Here is a 19,657-nt window from a genome sequence, read left to right as displayed (position 1 = left end):
ATTCTGTTCCTGCAAAGCAGTTAAGCCCCTTGCACTCTGAACACTCATGAAGACCGGAGCTGGCAGCAGTATGATTAACAAACAAGGTAGGTACTTTCAAGAGAAAAATATCTGTGAAGTGGTTTTCAGACTAACGTTTGATAGCTCTGTTCCCTACTTCAGCAGTTTAAATATGCATCCTGTTATGCATCTCTTTAAGGGATGAGGCCAGTATGAACAAAGATATGGTGAAAGTGGGATGTTAAAGATTCAATTTGTAATTAAGTAAGGGTGATCTAAAAAAACTCTCCCTTAATAACATTAAAGGAGAAAGGGGAGAGGTCAAGCTGCCTGTTAGTGGGGTAAGGCGACAAAACAGGAAATAGCAGGAGAGAATGCAAGTAAGTACATTTTGGTTACTATTACTAGAAAATAAAACATACGAAGTGACTCAGTCCCACTGTAATTTCAGGCCAGAAGCAGGCTGAAGTCTGCTCATTTCACTGACAGAAAGACCTCTTCTAAACTGCCAAAAATTCAGCTCAACCAGGATGGGAAACTAGTGGGCACAAATAAAAAGGTGTTAAACCTTCCAGCAGATGTCACTTTTCAAGAGAAAAGTGGACATAATTTTAAGACAAACTCAGTCATGGCAAACAAAACATGTACGCTGCTTACTAGAATCATTCTCTTTTGTTCTTTAAATTAAATACCTCTGACTTTGCTTGCTAGGGACCACATTCTACCAAGCTTGCAACAATGTCTGAATGATACTTCCCTATGCACACAACTTAAACGGTACCTTTCTGCTTTCGCATTTGTGAAAGTGTGACTCCTTGAAGCTGTGTTTTCTGAAAACTGTGCTATTGAGACACTGACAAGGCAGAAATGTTTGGGCTTTGGTTTTTAAATGTCTTTGAAACATTTGACTTTGGAAAGATCTGAGCTAATTTGGCAACCTGACCTCATGTATATCAAAGATATTAAGTTAAAATGGAGCGCTGGTAACAATACTTGGTTGAAAAACGAGTCGTGCTTGTGTTTCATTATTGTTATTAATTGTGGAAGGCAGAATCCAGCTGCTATTTTACTTTTCCCTCCGATTTACCAAATTCAGCCAAAAAGGAAAACAGGAAAAACTGGTAACGGGAGCCAAGGAAAAGGAATCGTTAACTTAGAGGTTTTTAAATGCCTCATGTTGAGAATATCTCATTTGGAAAGGGACCATTTCATTGCTGAATGTGTAAGAAGGATGACATTTAAAGGGAATAGTGAGGGATGAACCTATGAAATAACGTTTGTGAACCAGAGGAAAATTAGCAACTATCGTTCTGGTAAGAAAAATGAACGATGTTTTGTTTTTAAGGCTATTTCCACTGTCATTCAACCACTGCTTAGACAGCATGCCAAATTTACACAGTGATCTACAAACCCTCCCTGCTAGGGCAAACCACCAATTGCAACAAAGTTCATCTTGTCTTAGGGTAGAATCCACCAGATGAAATCTGCAAAGCGCTCTATTAAGTGTTTAGTCACACTGAGACTTACCGCAGGAGAAAGGAAAGGTCAAGTGGGAAGCTGCTCAGGCCTGAAGCATCCCCAAACAAAACCTGTATTGCAAAGCAACACATCCTTTGTAGGACTGGGAAAAACTTTTTTTACCCTTTCTGCTTTTGTTGGGTGCCCTTGACAACAGTATTCCTGTCTCCTATTGTCTCTCCCTTGTGTAAAAAGAAAACAATTCTTCACCTCACAAAGACGTGGTCAGATTTACAGTTGTATGCTGACAAACACACGCTAATGCTCACGATATGCAATAGTTGATATACAATAGCTAGATTTCTGGGAACTCCATGATGAGGTCAGGTATTCCTTAAATCAGTCACAGTCACAACAGAGGACAGAAGACACACAATGAGCTTGTGTGCAATATTTATGCTGATGAGGAACCTCTGCTTATATCCTATAACATACAGAGCAGTTTCTCAATTTACATTGAACAAGCTTTTTTAAAAGGTAGTTTTTCCCCTTTATAAACAGCTTGCAAAAGACTTTACAGAAGGCACGTTCCTCCCGCGCAGCTTCCTTGGGGTAAGCAGACACCTCAGCTATGGGACTGACTGCAGCACCTCAGTGAAAAGGAACTTTCTGGCTGCTTAAAACCTAAGAGTGTAGAGCAGGGCATCCTCCTTAGGACGATGCAAATGAATTACCAGCGGCCGTGGTAAAGGTGGGAGGGGAAACTAAAACCCTTCCTGCTGTGGAGGTTTCCAGCAAAAGTGAGAAATAACGCTTGCTCTGTGCCCTACGAACTAACTGGCCAACAGCGAGTGGTTACACAGCGCCTCGCGGTCTCGCAGCAGCAGCAGGCTAAACTTTGCACCGTGACTCCCAATGGAACTCGTAGGACAGAAGAAACTTTTTAGCACTTGGAATACCTTTGCCAGACACCGCGTAGCGGGCACACCCTGTCCGTAAAAAGGAAGAGGAACCGAACCCCGCATCCCTCAGCACGCGGTGTTTATAAGCGACGGGAGGCGCCGGGCGGGAGCTGCGGGGCTCGGCGCGGGGGGAGGAGAGGAGGAGCCCGTTGGCTCCCGGGCCGTGGGATCCCATATCCTGCGAGTGAATGAGGCAGCCTCGAGAGCGGGCCGGGCGATTCCTCTTCCCCAAGGAAAGAAAGAAGAGCGGGCAGCTGCACTTTTGGTGGTGAGACAACGAAATCCGGGCGGGGCTCCTTTCTCTCCTCGTTTCTGGGCTTATTGGATGGTTCGGTGTTTTTTTTTTTAATTCTCGCCTATCTGTAAGGCGACGAGTGTGCTAATTAAAACTCGCGACGAAGTGCTGTTTTCCTACCGCTCTTCACATTTTCTGCCTGCTGGGGGGCTGCGGTAGCCGGGCTGTTCGCGGGGTGAGGGGGCTCTCTCCTCTCTCGCTTCTCCGCGGATCTGGAATTGCGGTTCCACACTCCAGGCGAACAAGCTTTCCAGCTGCTTTGTTTAAAAGGTTTCGGCCGTGCCCCGTTGCCTTACTTACTCCTTAAAGAAGGGGTGTGTCTACATCTTGCTGAAACCCCAAATTTCAAGCGCGTTTCTAAAATCTCTTTTTGTGTAGCGTTGTAGCGTTTTTTCCCCCTCAGCCTCTGATGAGTGCGTGGCTGTCTGCTGTAGTACTGAAACAAAGCAGAAAACTCGGAAGGCGGTGGTGGTCCTTGCAGGGCTTTCTTCTCCCCCTGTGCCGCGGGGGGACGCCCGCAGCCTCCCGAGCGGTGCGGGAGCGCGGCCCATTCAAAGCGGAGCAGCTCCCTCTCGTCCCAGGAGCCCTTCTCGCTTTCCTTTTTTTCTCCATTATTGCTTCTGGGAAAGTTGTTTGTTTGTTTGTTTTTCCCGGTGGCTTTTTTCCCTTTTTACCTCCCAGCCGCTCCCACACAAGAAACTCGTAGATCCGGCCGGGAGTTCCTCCGCTCTGCTCCGCGTTGCAACACGGAGCCGGGGGCGCTGGGGCAGCCCTGCCCGCCCGGCCCCCGCAGCGCCCCAGTGTGCGCTGGAGCTGCGCGGCGGTGGCGTTCCCCACGCTTCTGGGGGGGAATCTGCAGAAGAAATCGCCTTGAGAAGATGCTTTAAGCGTAAGGGAGAGATGGTGAAAGCGTTCAGAAAGTGCATTTTGCATTGCCAGCCTATGAAGCTCAACGAGCCTCTTTACTTTTGGCTGCGCTCCTGGCCGGGCAGCGGGCTGGGACGATGGCAGGGCTCCTTTGTTCGCCGGCCGCGTGGCTGGGAGCGGCTCCGGAGCTTCAAGCACCGCGGGGGCTCTGGGCTGGGGATGGGTGCTCGGGATGGCTGCGAGGAGCACGGCCGGGGAGCCGGTCGGTGGGCTGGACGAAACGGGTGGGTCACAGCGGCTCCCCACACCGGAGCGTGTTGGGAAAAATCTGCATTGTTAGTTTCTTCTGAGAATGTGGGAGTCTCTAGCGACGGGAGGCCGGCGAGTCCAACGCAATCAACCACATTACGAGCAGGGCAATGATAGAAGCCTGAGATCCTATTTTGGCCATACAAAGCTGTGAGAAGTTGGAATGTGTTGCTGTTCTGTGCTAGAGCATCCACAACTAGCGTCTTCTGAGGTGTATGACTGAGGGTCTCTTAGCAGTAGGGTGAGTAGCAGTTGGAAAGGGAGGTGGATGAGATTAGAAAACGAATAAATGAAGTGAGAGGTGAAAAAGAAAATGGTTGTATTTAAGGCAATGCTAACTTTCTTTGTTGAACAGAGAAGGAGACATTAAACTGCGGTTGGTAACAGCTGCGGAATGCTCCAGCAGCGTATCCAGAAGGTGGATCATAGAGCAGGGTGGTGTTCTGAGGGTTACAGGTTGGTTGTTCTGCACAGAGCTAGACTCCTGGAAGCCCACCTTCTGATATATGAAGATCACAATCTCAATGCAAATATCAGCTCATTTGCTGGTGAGATTTTGTGGTTGTTTGTTTTTTTTTTTTCCCTCCTGTGAAACTTGTCAGCAGTGTCTACTCACCATTCTCTTCCATTAAGTGAATCACAACTGTATCACTTGCTGCTTTTTCTTTGGGATCATAAACTGAGAAGCAAAGCAGGATCTGGGACAGTCCCTGACATCTGGCCGAACTGGAGTAGCAAGTACTGAGACTAGGGATGGTAGCTCACCTACAGACTGGGAAGCAGCATGTGGGAAATCCTGCAGGTCATCGCTTACACAAAGTGCTGGTGGTTTATGTATTCCCTGATTCAGTGTTAACACCTTCACCTGCAGTGTCATGAAGTCTAGAATATACTAAGCATTGCCTTGTCTCCTGGGCTATGGGTCTATGCCTGAAGAACTGTTTGGGTAATCCTTTAATTTGAAGGCGTTACTTACTAACAGTATCTGTGTGGACACAAGCTCTGAGGGGGTTTTGCTGGGAAAACTGGTTCTGTTGCTGCTGCAGTAGGTTTATTGGGCCTTGGAAGCGGCAGTGATGGATTAGTGTTGCACTAATTTGTCCTTCCATATGGCTTGCAGAGTACATTAAGATATCTTCCTAAAACACTGGGTGTCTGGAGTGAGGCTATGTGGTTATCAGTTAACCTTTAAAATCTGGTGCCAAGCAGTGTGATCCACCTCCATCAGGCTGGCCAGAGGTAATAGTAGGATTTACCACTGGTATGGGAAACCCTGTGTATTTGGAACCTTAGCAACATTCAGGATAGCCTGGTTCAGATCCTGACAGGAGGTTTAAGTAGTACCAGCCTGTGCATTCTTAAGTCTTCACATCTAAAATCATACTCATGGACACTTGGGAGACTTCCCTTCTTTCATGAGTTTCACAAATAGTACGTTTACTCTTGGTGGTGACGTGTGTATACTACAGAAGGATCTCTGAAAGGTTACTCTTGATCTGAATCATAAAGTCAATGGGGAAGTGATCACAACATACAGAAAAAGGATAAAGTAACCCTTTGGCTTTCAAACTGCTCCTTTCTAGAATGAACCTGTACCAGTCCTGAAGTTTAACTGCTGTTTGAGTGGTTGTGTAGTTTGACCCTCAACATAAGTTATGGGTTCAAAATGCTGCTGCCAGGTGTCCAGATAACCCAGAAAACCTAAAAGAACTCAAGACTGCTAAAGCAGGCAGAGGACAGATGGCCTTGAAAGAAAAAAGTTATTGCAAGGGAAAGCAACAAAGTTTGAAGGACTGTTGAAGAAACTGGTCTACGTTTTGCTATCACAGACTGTCAAGAGTTCTTGGTTTATAGTGCAGAACAAGTTTTGCTTGCTTTGAATCAGCTTCTTGAGGTTGCGCTTGACTATCTGGCATCATCTACATAGTGCTGGATGTAGTTCTAAACTTGGATAAAAACTGTTAGGTCAGTCATAGCTACCAGGAGTGCTGCCATGCCCTTAAGGTGTGCTCTCCTCTTTCAGGTGCAGTCAGTCAGTTTGTTCAGATTCCCAACTTCTGGAACAACTTTTGTCAACACAGATTAATTTTTTTTATTGGGAAGAGTGTAGGGCATACTGGCCAAGGAAGGTATTTTAGCTAGATCTCTCCCTTAGAGAATAGTTTAAATACTACTTTATTTGCCTCAGATCACTACTGTGATCAGTCTCTGCTCATTTTTTTTTCTGTTGTATCCTTCAACTTTGAAGTTCTTCCATTTGCTTTTCTGGTAAGACCAGAAGTGGTTTGTGCTGAATGAGGTAAAACAGCCTTCCGTCTCAGAGCAGGAAATTTATGGCTTTTCTTGTTTTTTCTTTTTTGTTTTTTCTTTTTTCTTTTTTTTTTTTTCCTCCCTTTAACTGTTACTCATATACTTGGGGCTCACCTTGCTGCGGTTCTTTCATGACCTACAAATGGATGGATGGATTTTTCTTCTACTTGGACTGGTTAACTAAAGAAAGCTTAGGCTCTTACTTTGCACTTGCCACATATGCTGGGCTATGTAACACTGTGTGTCTTATTGTTAAGGTGAGACAAAGTGCTTTTGCAACTCTAACTTGCAACTTGCTTGACTTCCCAATAAAATATTTGTTCTGCACGCTTCTAGTAGAAAACCTTCATAGTGTGTTAGCCATTGGGGTAGCAAAAGTGCCAAAGTTGTGACTAAGCTTTTCTGACTATGCCAGCTTTGCCTGTCTCTAAGCCCTGAGTGAAGTGCTGTTGTGGTAACTGCAGCTATTGACTTTCTATTGCCCTGCTCTGAAAATTCAACGTTTTAGAGTGATCAGACTTGTTCAATGGATGACCTTTTTTGTTGTTTTTTTTTTTTTTTTTTTTTTTCCTTTTCGTTAAGTTCACACCTGTCTTGTGTGCTTCTGCTCCTGTTTTTTGTTCCTGTGTTGTGGTCCGCTTCTGAGACTTTCAGTTTCTTCTTCTTGCTGCTTAGAGACACTGTGCTTTCACATGGCAATTCTTAACCTGGTGCTGTGTGTATTCCAGTATTTTGTGTAGTTCACTTACATTCTTGCTCTTATGTTAGACTTGCATGAGGCATATAAATAAATCATTTTCCCAGTCTCTAGATGTTATTAAATAGCATGACCTACTACTATCTGTCCTGATCAGAAATGAGTACTGCTGGTCAAATGTGACTGTGGAACTTGCCAGCATCATGTAACTTAGAAAGACTGTAGTCTTGGAGGTCTCACTGCTTATTAAGTTTGTTGGGAGTGTTTTCCAGATGATTTGTTTGGCTTTTCTTATCTGATTTGAATTCCGAAGCTAGGCATGAAGGAAGAATTCTCTGTAGCTCTCTGTTCAGGGATTTGTTATGGCCAGTGACTTTTATAGTTTGCAGAGGGCACTTAACTGCTGTAAGCTAGAAACAGCTGAATGGCTGCTCCTAGGATCCAGTTGCTACAGCTTACTGTGCTTTCACATTTCTTGCACGTGTGTGTGGAGGTACTGGGAGTTGGTTCATTCTTTTTTTTTGGGGGGGGGGACTTATGTTTTCTGCTCCCCATACTTCATAACAAAAAGCAGATGAGTGTCTACTGTTCAGTTTCTGGCCTTGCTGCATTGCAGAAAGCACTGCCTGTAAGGCTGAAATTCTCTTTGGTTACCACAAAAGTGAGAGGATGATGGAATTCATCCCACCCATCGTTCAGGCAGGCTTAAACAAAGCTTTGAACCACTATTATTCCAGCCAATCTGCAGCTCCTTTGTACTGAGATGGTTCTCTATCTGTTTTATCATTAAATCTGAAATGTTTGTTCCTCTCCATCCTGTTTAGACTCCCAACATGTTCTTCCGTATTGGATATTCTTTGATGTGCATCATCACTGGCCTAACCAAAAGGAAAAACAAAACAAACAAAACCCGATATTTCTGTCTGGCTCTAACCTACAAATCTCATGTCTCACTTTTCTTAATGCTCCTGCCTTAGCGCTCATGTGTTAACAATATGAGTGTTCTTTGCATTTTGGCCCTGAAAATGAAGATGCATTTGGAGTGTGAAGCTGAATTGGAGCACAGGGAATGGTGTTGCTTGAGGAAGAGGGGATGGACTGGAAAGCAGATGAAAGAATACTTGCTCTGAAGTTACATTTAAAACCTGGAATTATTACTGCAAATTCTAGTGTGGTTTAGAAATGGCCATGATGTGATACCATTAGACTTCTGCTTCAATGAGCCCTTCATAAATCTTCAAATCCCCTTTATTCTTAAATATTTTGCCTGCCAATAATACTTGAAGTGAGGCCCCACAGAAAGATACCTAGTTATCTCAGACTGATTAAAATTGAGGGTTAAATTGGGCAGTTGGAAGAGCAAGTTTGCTTCATATAGTTAAGCTTAACCTTTGAGTATAGCCTATAGACCAGAATGGGTACTGTGAAGAAAATAAGCAGGAAACAACATTCTCAGATCCAGTTATGCCATCCATTCTGCCACCTGCTTTAAATATTGATTTAGGTGGGGCTGTGTTGTGGCTCTTAGTCTTTCTAATCTACTGTAAAACAGGCATGGAGGGTGTAGCATTCTTTTGTTCTCTGTGCTGTTCCTTTGGTGAACAAACAACAGTTCTGTCCTTCCTAATACTATTTAATTTATTGAGTGATTGATTAAGTAAACACTTATTCCCTCCACCCTGTAACTGTGAGTGTGACTCTTCTGGAGCTGTGTAGCTGTCTCACTGTTCTTGTTAGGAAGCAAAGTGGAAGATGGGCCCTTGAAAATTCACAAGGGATCTCAACTTGACCAGCATCTGCTTTGGATTTGGTTTATTACTGGCTGTGTGGACTGCCAGCAAAGGCAAGTGAGAAAATCCTGCAGCCTGGGAGAATTTCAGATCAGTGCAGTCATTGCTAATTAAATATTCCTCCTTAATTTGAGGCTGTATGAGATACAGAGCTGAATGATTCTGGGGTAGACAGTTGAGCAGTACAACTCTCCGTACTGTGTTTTCATCATACTTTCTTTAGATATTTAAACTGAGAAGTTCTGCAAGCAAAAGGAAATCACTTGATGTGCAGTGGACAGTGGTGGGTGCCTGTAGCAAAAGCAATGGGAATGCAATATTTACACTGACTTTGTAACATCACTTATCTTTGTGTAGCATTTAAAGTCTCCGTTGATGTGGTACCTATGCAGCAATTATGAGAACTTAAAGACACAGTAATAAAATTGTGTTCTGAAAGCTGGTTGTGTGATCAATCAGTGTGATGGCAACAGTCTGCTTACAGCATGGCTTGGACTTCCACTTTAGGTTAAGGCACCTTTTCTTGGAGTGTGCACAATACTTATGGCTATTAAGCATGTGAAGTAGCAGTTCATGTATTTCCTGTATTTTTTTGATTCTTTCTGCTATTTATTTATTTTATTCTTGGTGAAGAAAACAACAGGCTGTATGCATATGCTTTTGTCCTACTTGTAGACTGAAAAGAGGTTTCTTCATTAAGCACTGGAAGTAGCAACTGTGATCCTCAGTGTACTGGTACTTATCGAAAGTCCTCGTTCTTATACGCTACACCTGAGAATCTAAAAGAATCTGGTTGTTTTTTGTTTACTGTACAGATCAGGGATACATAAACACAGTTCTGTGCGAGTTCTTTTGATATTTAAGCTCAGCCATCTGCACCAATGTGGAGGTAATGCTATTAACAGCTGCAGCTAATGTGCTCTGCCAGTTTTCTGCTTAACTTCTGCCTTAGTACATAGGAGCCGAAAGGAATGTGCACCAATCTGCCACATCATTAAATAACAGTACCAAAAGTGAGTTTACATGAATGCAGGCAGCTGCTTAGTGTAGCATTAGAGCTCATCACTGCCATCTGCCAAAACACATGTGGTGGGTTGTGGAATAGGTACCACTACAGTCTTTGCAGGTACAGCCCATGTCTCAGAACAGTGATTTGCCATCGTAGAAATGACGTACTGGATCAGCCTTCTTAGAAAATGAGGGCATGCAGCCTCCCTTGTGTCACTGCCAGCCTCTGAAGCTTTAATTTACCGGCAACACAAAGAACCATCTCTTTTCACTCAGTCTGCTGCACAAAAGCACAGAACTTTGTGTTGGTACTTGCAGGTTAAAGCAACTGAAAATTGCATCGGTGTCGCCTGGTGCTTGAAAGGAGTGGTCTTTATGCATCTTGTGGCATCTTGTGCTATCTGCACAAGTAGCTGTTCTAGGAAACTTCTGCTGAAAACCGCTTGAGGAGAGGGGCAAACCTCTAAAACTTCTATCTAGCTTCTGGCAGATGCCTCCACCTAGATTTGTCTGTAGTAGCTGGGAAGCTTGCTGCTCCACTTTGAAGGAATCAAATAATTCTTATCCTTTCTACCTGATTGGTGTGGCAAGTGCAAAAGGTCTGCAGGAACTAAACCGCTGCTGTTTCCTAGCAGTCCTTGACATTTACAACCTGTTCTGCTTCCAGCCGTGAAGAAGCTGAAATGTGTTACTCAGCTGCCATCTAATGCTTTGCCGTCCTTTGAGCTTCTCTGCCAATGAGCACATAACAACATTATGTACCAAGTGAGAAGCACCAAGTGGTTGTAGCTTTCAGTGTCTATCACTTTTCTACATGCTTCCATAGGCTTTCTGTGACATGACGTTGCCCAAGATATACTGCTGTAATTCAGTGCCTTTTTTCTCACTGAGGGATCCTTCTTGACTGAGCAACCACAGAATCATTGGAGAAGTTCAAGCTTAGGAAGATACTGATGCCCACCTTCTGAAAATCAGGTCTGTGTTCAACCCCAGATGGTCTCTGCAAACATCACCATTTAAGAATGCTGATTTTACTGTGCCAGGAAATTGAACCCTCACTGCAAATTGCGGGCAGACTGTGAAATGCGTGGCCAAAGCTTGCATGTGGAATTGCAGGTGATGGGCTAAATGGTCTTGAAACCAAACTTCAGTCATTCCTTCACTTATGTTTCTTACGCAAAATTCATCACCTGCCTTTCTATCCTTTTCATACATCTTTCTTGCGCTGGACTGATCCTTCTTAAGTGTTGCCTTGTTGAACTTTTTCCTTAAATGTCTGACTTCCATATCTCATGAGTTTTGTATAGAACAAGGCATAACGAATCGCTTTGATGCTACTTGAAATTTTCAGTGCAGAATGTGTGCATGTGCTTTCTTTCAATGCAGGAGGTTATGAGCTATGTAGGAAGGAAGGATCAGCAAATACCTTCCTGCATCTCTATTTTTTTCCCCAAAACAAACATCTGTTGCTCTGGTATGAAATCCTAGGAGTATCGGGGTGCGATTTGTTTCTGTTTTGTTATCTTACTTTGTATAGCCCATAGGAGGAACCTGAAAGTCTGTTTCAACTGAGCTTCTTGGTGTATGAGCTCTTCAAATGCTAGGGGATGAAGGAGGACACAGACCAGAGTTGTGAAGACGGATTACCTGACTTGTGAAGACATGCCAGTGACAGGAAAAAATGATGAGAGGAAATGGAGGCCAGTTCAGGCCTTGCCTCCATTAATTTAGGCACATACCTTTTTACCACCTTAGTTAATAGGAAGGGGGGAAAAACTTTATAAGCCACCAGAACGCAAAGTTATGTGCTTATTTGATGTGCTAACTTGAGGCTAGATTTTCTTTGGTCTTCTGATGCGAGTGGTGTATCATTAAGTGCTGCTGGAGATAAGGAATTCAATTTCATACAGACTGTACCAATTTAAATCACTCAAAGACAAAATGCTTCAAAAGTTTAAAATTCTGCCTAACGATCAGAAAGCTGAAATGTGCTGAACGTTGTGCTCTTTGAACCTCGTAGCTGCTGCCTAAACCGATTCTGAGAGCATCATCTCACTAATAAACTGGGCTTGATAAGTCTGTTGGAACTGAAGTGTAGGCAGTGCTAGTCGTAACTGCAGCACTCTGGCTTTTGCCACCTTTTGTTGGACACACTCCTGTAACTGCAGCACTCTGGCTTTTGCCACCTTTTGTTGGACACACTCCTACAGCGCTGGGGAAGTGGTGCTGCAGCTGAGGTGCCAGTGACTGCAGTATTCCAGCAGGAAGAAGCACCTCTGCAATGGTCAACTAGGATTATCCAGCAAGCTGATCTGAAGTAATTTACATGACAGGGCTGTCCTGCTCAATCCAAAAGCCTGTCCTAGGGGCTTCTGGTTCTCCATAGTAATAGTAAAGCCTGGAAGTAGCCCTAGGTAAAACCGAAAGCTTTAGAAACAATGGATGTGGTACTTAGTTCTGCAAAACAAGTCCCTCGAGTCCTGTTGTAAACTGAAGTTAGCTCCTAGATGCAGCCTGACCTAAATCAACCGCCTATGGTTGCTTTGCACACTCTTACAATGAGTGTTTGTTCCCTCTGGGATCCTTCCTGTGAATGTTTCATGTCTGAGGTGCCTGTATCTTTACTTTCTTGTCTCCTCTGAGGAGGTTACTGAAGAAATTCCTTACTAAATGCTGATTTAATTCCCTTGAACTAAATCAAATGAGACTAGGCTTAAAACCCTTTAGTCAGATTTATTGTTTGTTTATTTTGTTTTAAAGGTTCGGTGTTGTTTTTTTTTTCCCCCTGCTTTTTTTCCTTGAGGAGAAACTAATTTTCTGTCCAGCTCCTCTGAGAGGAAACTAGTGAGCAGCAGAGCAGGAGAGGTGGTCTATGCTCACCTTGTCTCCTCACATCCGCTCCATAATTAAAGCACAGGGATTTCTATGGGGATTTTTTTATTGCTGTTGGGTGTAGCAATACCTGTCACATAAGTCAGTCTAACTACCAGTCTCAAGTTAACCCTATTGCTCTGTGCTCATTGCTTCCCTTTACCAGGTGACACAAAGCAACTGTACAGTTTTGCTAAAACGAAGTACACTCCATGAAAGTTGTACTTGGTGATTAACATTATGGTGAGTTTCCAGGAACTTGCCAAATAAGTGCAGGTGCTTTGCCTTATGCTGACTCACTGAGAAGTCAGACAGCTGCTTTTAAGCTACTCCGATGGCACTAAACAGCCTGACCAGTTAGACTGTCACTTTTTTTCCTCCCCCCTCCTATCTCTGCCTATGACAGCATATTACCAAAAGCTTTATGGTGTAACCCTCGTTCTTCCATTTCCATGACATCTGCTCTGTGCAAGTCAGCAACCTGATGTACCTTTAATAAACTTAACTGGGTGAGGCAGTGCTGCAGCATCTGTTAACTGTCCAGTTTCACACAGTGTGCAGATTTGTGAAGAGGAGCACAAATAAGCATGCAGGATAGAGGGGAGAATGAAAACTGATCTTCATTTTCAGAAAGTAGTAGATATTTTTAGAGCCGCCCCCCCAGAGATGCTGTAAAATGCCTGGGGTTCTGTAGCACTCCTGCTTCTAGTCTACATCCCCATGCTTCATCTGAAACAACAACAGTTATTGCAGTAATGTTATAAAGTCGCTGAGTTTCTAACTCTGGGGTGCATTGTTTAAGATAATGTTTCCAAAAATACAATGGATTTAAACCGATACTATAAAAAGTGCTGACTGACTGATTGTTACTGAGCAGACTGCCCATACAGCTTTTCTGTTATGCACTACAATCTGCAAGCCTCAATGTACCAATCCATGGCTCCATTCTGAGCCATCAGCTCTCCTCCCTGTGTTGATTACTACTGCACAGAAGTGCATCAAGGTCTGCTACTGCCATCTAGTTCCTTGCTTTCTCCTAATGCTGTCCAGTTGCAAGAACTCAAGTAGGTAAAATAATCTTTCCCAGTGCTTGTGTTGCATTTATCTTCTAATATAGCAGCAGGAGAGCCTGTTCTTTGCTTTGGAAGCTGTTTGCTTGCACTAAGTGCTTAACGAGTGGGGTGCTGCTCCTTGGCGTGTGCTTGTGCTGCACTTCTGGCTCTGCTGAGAGCTCATGTGTTTTTACAGAGTGGGCAGGTAGCTGCTGCTTTGGGCTGTTGTGTAGAGAGACAAAGCTCTGGGTACGGGAAGAGAACGTTGGGTCTTGCACGGAGTGAAAGCTTTGGTTTTCGATTCCTGCTCAAAACCCAAGCTGGTGGCAGAGAGGAAACCCTGCGAGAGCCCTGTATGTGCTGCAGGTGCAGCTGCAAAGTGCCGAGCCAAGGGGCTCGCAGCTCCGGCTGGTGCAGCCAGTTGCGTAACCTGCTCTCAATCCGAGACGGGGTGCAGATAGCTTCTGTCAGCACGGTCCGACAAAAAGCACGGGCTCCAAGCTAACCACAGGGTGACTGTCGGGGGTCACTGGGGCGCAGCTCTCTTTAGTCCTTCTGTGGAAATGAGAGGGCTGGTTACAATGCCAGGAGCCTGCCCCAAGGCTCGAGTTGGTAGGTGGGCACCTTGTGCCCTGCCCATGGCCGGCGCTGCGCCTGGCACCTTCCTGCCCTGCCGTCAGGGAGGCCGCGCGGGGTCGAAGGTCCGGCCCTGCCCCTCTCGGCGGCCGTGAGGGGCGCGGTTAGGACTGCGCCGAGGCCGCTCCGCGGAAGGAAGGCAACCCCGGTCGGCTCCGGGAGCCTGTTCGAAAGGGAAAGTGTGAGGGGAGAAGGGGCTGCCTGCGGGACCCGCGGTGAGGGAGCTGAGGGCTGCCCCGCGGCTCTGGCCGTTGGTGGCACGGCCCCCGGGAGCCGTTACTGCATCTGGGCAGGCTGAGAGAAGCTGCCAGAGACACCTGAGAGCTTGGGCGGTGTGCAGCTTGCCTTCCAGCTGGAAGGATTAGAACAAAATGTTAGCTCTTGGTTAGCGGCACAGGGTTTTCCTGGGGGTTCTCCTTCAGTAACGTCCCTCAGGCTTCGGGCTAACTTCCCTCAGGTTCCTGCTTTCCTCCCTGACGAAACAACAGCACTTTGCTAACACTTCTCTCCTTTCCCTCCTTAGGATTTGTCAGGAAGGAAATCAGCGCATAAGAAGATCTGATTGAGTCGTAGCGTTCACTTCAGGATGCCACAAAGGGAAGAACTCATCTGCAAGTCTTGCCTCTCAGTACAGTCTGCTCTCTTCCAGTACAAGAAGAATGTTTCTGAGAGAGATGACTTATGAAAGCCGTGCAGGAAGCTGGGTTTACGATACCGAGTGAAAGACATCATGCCTTACAGCGGACACTTATCCTGAAGGACTGACGCTGTGCTCTCAGAGCAAACTGCAAGCACTCTTTATAAACAAAACAAGGGAGATAAAAGTACTTCTGATCCTGAATAGGAATAAGAATTACAAGAACTGCATCAGAATGTTCGTTAGTCCCAGAAGAGTCAGAAAATGCCAGTTCATGCAGATCTTTGCCACTTGCTTCATACTATGCGTCATGATTTTTTGGGGACCATTTGATAATAGCTTTGTAAGCCATATGAAGTCCTACTCATACAGATACCTCATAAACAGCTACGATTTTGTGAATGAAAGCCTGTCCATCAGTAGGGATAACATGGACAGAGTAGCAAGCTACCAGTACTTGATGAACCACAGAGAGAAATGTCGGCAGCAGGATGTCCTTCTCCTGTTGTTTGTGAAGTCTTCTCCTGAAAACCGTCATCGGAGAGATGCAATTCGACAGACTTGGGGTAATGAGAAATATGTTCGTTCTAAACTTAATGCCAACATTAAAACTCTTTTTGCTTTGGGACAACCAACAAATCATTTGCGGCAAAGAGACCTTTATCTGGAAGACCAGAAATACAATGATTTGATTCAGCAAGACTTCTTGGATACTTTTCACAACCTTACTACTAAACTTCTTCTACAGTTCAGCTGGGTAAATGCCTACTGTCCTCATGCCAGGTTTATTATGTCTGCAGATGATGATATATTTATCCATATGCCAAATCTTGTTGCTTATCTCCAAAGTCTAGCACGAGTGGGTGTTCAAGATCTCTGGATTGGCCGTGTCCACCGTGGATCCCCTCCCGTAAGAGATAAGACTAGCAAATATTATGTTCCATATGAAATGTACCAATGGCCCTCTTATCCTGACTACACAGCAGGAGCTGCGTATGTAATATCGAGTGATGTAGCAGCTAAAGTATATGAGGCTTCACTGACTCTCAATACCAGTCTTTATATAGATGATGTCTTCATGGGCCTCTGTGCCAACAAAATGGGGATTGTACCACAGTATCATGCCTTTTTTTCTGGGGAAGGAAAGGCTCCATATCATCCTTGCATTTACAACAGAATGATGACATCTCACGGACATGTGGCTGACCTTTACTATCTCTGGAAGCAGGCTACTGATCCCAAAGTGAAAAAGCTTTCCTCGGGGCTCTGGAGTAGAATATACTGCAGAATAGTTAATATTATGCTTCTCTGTAAACTGTACTATGAGAACACATATCCTTGTTCAGCTGCATTTTCTTAATACTTGAATGTCTGTGTTGAAGATCCACTGAGCCAAAACAGAGCAACAACTTTCTTTTGCTGTTTATTCAAAATACACGTAAATGTGACAACTGACAAAGTGCAGGAAGTACAGACCTGCTGCGGTCTTTTACTCAAAGCCCCCTCCATCTCTGAAGTAAGGAAACAGTGTCTGAGTGCCCTTTAACTCGGTTCCTTTAAGCAGCAAATGAGCTCCCTACAGATCAGAAGTGAACTGGAAAGGATGAAAATCTAGTGTCTGTGTCAGAGCTCTGTCTCCTGAAAACTGAAGCTGTATATTTAAACAGCCCCTTCTTTAATAAGATAATATACTAAGTACGTTTAAGACTGATTTTCTTCTAACAGTGGTTCTGCTTTCTCTTGTTCATGGTCCTAACGGTGAAAAGCAAGTGAAAGTCGTAGCTGTGTTCCTTGAAAGTGTTATCTATAGCCAGTTTGAATCGGTTAGTGATTTTTAAAGAGCAAAGTTTCATGTTTAGCATTTGTTAAATTGTTAAATAAGGAGAATGTTTTCTGCACAAAGGTTTGATGTAATGGTGAAGGGTTAGGGAGATGGCGATCCACAGAAACTCAGTACACAAAATCAAAGTCACTCAAGTCTTTTCCTGAAGAGAAAAGATTCTTTATGATGTCTCCAAAACCCTGTCTCTTGAATAGAGCTAAATGTTAATATCACATGCAGGAAGAACTAAATACCTGTGCATTGTAAATCTAAGTCGTGCTGAAACTCTGGGCATTGAGTTGTTTTGTGGTGCCATCTAAATCTTGTTTAAACAAACAAACAAGACATGGTTCTAAGATGTCTGCAGTCTTTTCTTGTATAACTTCCTAATAGTGTCTTTACAGTCTTACAGGACAGGTAACTTGGTTGTGGTAGCTCTCCTTGGAGCAGGTACAGGCTATGCAAAAGGCAGTCAGATATTGTTTGTGAACTGATTCAATAGTGGAACAAGCTATAGTGTAGGTAGTGTCGTAAAACTACTTCTGGAAGATTGAATGAGTCAATTTTATCAGCACAGCGACCTAAGAGCTTGCAGGGTACCAACGATCTGTCACAGTCTTGGGATCTGCTAATAATGTACTGCCTATAGAGGCAACACTCCTTGCTTTTTGAGCTGGCCTTCTCTATCTGAAGTATCTTGCTGTTGTGTGGAGCAGTGAAGTATTTAATGTCTACTACCTTCACTTAGAACAGTTGTAGGTGGCATGGCAGTTTTAAGCTGCAAGTGGTAACTGTTTAAATCACTGCTGCTGTTCTGTGAGCTGTGCTGTGGTTTTAATGGTTTGAATGGCTAACTGTATAGGCTAGCAGAGATAAAAAAGCAGCAGTGAGATTGCTGACTGTTCCTGAAACTGCTGTTTCAGATGGATGTTAAGTAGCTACTGGGTTTAAGTGAAAATGTAACTTCACAAATGGTTTTCCAAGAGGAAAATAGTAATTCTAACTTGACAAAATGTTAGGTATGTATAGATCACAAACTCATTTATCAGTATTAAAATAATTGGACTGCAACAGTTGTACTCTAGAAAAACAAGCTTAGTTCATGTTCTTCCCTGAACAAACTGATTACAACTTGAGCATTATTTTCTTTTTTAACAAGAATAACAAGACAAACCTAGATCTCTAACCTGCTGGCTCTGTGTGTGCATTCCTCCCACCTGCACCTACAGAATGTTGTGTTCAGTACTTGAAGGAAAGATTCTTTATCAGATCTCAGACCTGTTGCGGGCCATTTAAGTCAATAAGATGCACAGTAAAATGGCACAACTGGAAATGCCTCTCCATTCACTTCAGGGTAAAGAGGGTCTTGAAATTTATGCACAACCCAAGTCTTCTAATAAGACTACAATTCTGCTAGTGTAACTATGCATTAGGATTTGTTTTCACTCATAGAAGCAGAGTTGAAGTTGTAAGTATCTTAAATTTCTATAGTTGCTTAGGTAACATCTAAAACACTACTTAAATGTAACTTGCTGTTATTTGAAGCTCACTTTTGACCATTGAAGTGTTGTTTTGTGGCTAATTTAAATTTTGTTTGGGTGGTTTCTTAAAAGGGCCTTGGTGTTTGTAGTTTGCATTTTTGTTTGCTGCAGTGAAAAGGAGGCTGCTTATGAATGAAAAGTATGAATGCACTTCTTTAAAAAAAAAAAAAAGGAAAAATAAAGAAAAACAACATTCTGGTTCTAAACACCAACTTAACATTTGTACACCTTTAACTAGAACCTCTTTTAATAACCATCTTGGTGCTCCAATGCAGGGCTGTCAGGTTTTACTTCTACAGGTAAAACTGTATCAGCTTGAGTTGCCATGCCTCATTAAGAGTTTGACGTTGTTGCACAGTGTGTTTGATGCTAAAATTGTTTTTACCTGTTTGTTCGATTTGCATCAATTTCCCTTTGATATTACTAATTTTTATACAAAGTGTTCAATATTTATTCTTAAACTTTGCTCTGTACCACACAAAGACAATTGTTTTGTAAAATTTGACTTGAATAAACAGACTTGTTTCTTTTCTTTTTTTAAAAAAATAAATAAATTAGAAGTTGTTGCTTTCTTTGTAACTGACGATGCTTAGATTCTGTTCTGAGGACAATGAGGCAGTGTCCTTCCAGGGGTGCCGCGTGGGGTTCTGTGTGTTTTGTTTTTGTTGTTCAACCTCACATTAAACCTCCAAACCTCTTATGGAACGAAAGGTGCAATGGATGCTCCCAAGAAAGGAGAGAAATTAAGAATTTGTGTAGTGGGTTTATGAATCTGAAATTCTACACAATATTAGAAGCTTAACCTATTCTTTACATGAACTTGCACATTCATGACTTACCTGCAGCCAGTCATTACCTTAGAACTGTGTTATCTACCACAGTAAGTTGTATTTCAAATCACATTTGGTACCTTCTGAGGACTAGCTGAATGTTTGGTGACCAGTGGTACTCATAATTTTTATGCCCTATGAAAATACTTTGAGTCTGCTGTATGTTCAGATAGCAGTGAGTTTAATTTTTGTATGCCTCAGATTTGCATAGCATTACAAGCTGGTGCTCTTGTAACAAGCAACTTAAGTGTGTGAAACAGAGGCATAATGTAAGTAAAACTTATCTCAGTTACCCTGAAGAAAACAAAGGAAATGGAATCAGTAGGGGTTTGGTTTGTAGACTTGCTGCAGGGGTTTTTTGTTTCAAGTTCTGTTTCTTTGGCCTAGAGACAGTGCAGTTCAACTAAAACTGTGTTGGCTTGACGGTACTTGTAAAGCTAACTAAAGCATTGGTATTTTAGAAGGCATAATTAATCTTTCCCAGCAGTTACTAGACAGTGAGACCAGAGGATTATCAGTTGAATTTTAAAAATATATATAAAAAAAGAGGGAGGTATACAGTTAAGTAAGAG

General features: G+C 43.4%; 2 protein-coding genes across 10 annotated transcripts in view; one reads left to right on the top strand and one right to left on the bottom strand.

Annotated features, from left to right (window-relative positions):
• Window positions 1–19,657, bottom strand: part of MCF2L2 (MCF.2 cell line derived transforming sequence-like 2) — a 130,242-nt gene that overhangs the window by 45,512 nt on the left and 65,073 nt on the right. The gene's annotated exons all lie outside the window — the stretch shown is intronic.
• Window positions 2,551–18,761, top strand: B3GNT5 (UDP-GlcNAc:betaGal beta-1,3-N-acetylglucosaminyltransferase 5). The gene is made up of 2 exons (XM_072343952.1): window positions 2,551–2,688; window positions 14,779–18,761. The coding sequence occupies exon 2, from the start codon at window positions 15,128–15,130 to the stop codon at window positions 16,250–16,252; it is 1,125 nt and encodes a 374-aa protein (XP_072200053.1). The 5' UTR covers window positions 2,551–2,688; window positions 14,779–15,127; the 3' UTR covers window positions 16,253–18,761.

Source organism: Excalfactoria chinensis, chromosome 9 (assembly GCF_039878825.1).
Source record: "Excalfactoria chinensis isolate bCotChi1 chromosome 9, bCotChi1.hap2, whole genome shotgun sequence".
Classification (NCBI taxonomy): domain Eukaryota; kingdom Metazoa; phylum Chordata; class Aves; order Galliformes; family Phasianidae; genus Excalfactoria; species Excalfactoria chinensis.
The sequence above is the reverse complement of the archived record's forward strand: the minus strand, read 5'-3'. Positions and strand labels throughout refer to the sequence as shown.

Coding starts and splice junctions, on each gene's coding strand:
- B3GNT5 (XM_072343952.1), top strand. CDS start 15,128: ATGTTCGTTAGTCCCAGAAGAGTCAGAAAATGCCAGTTCATGCAGATC.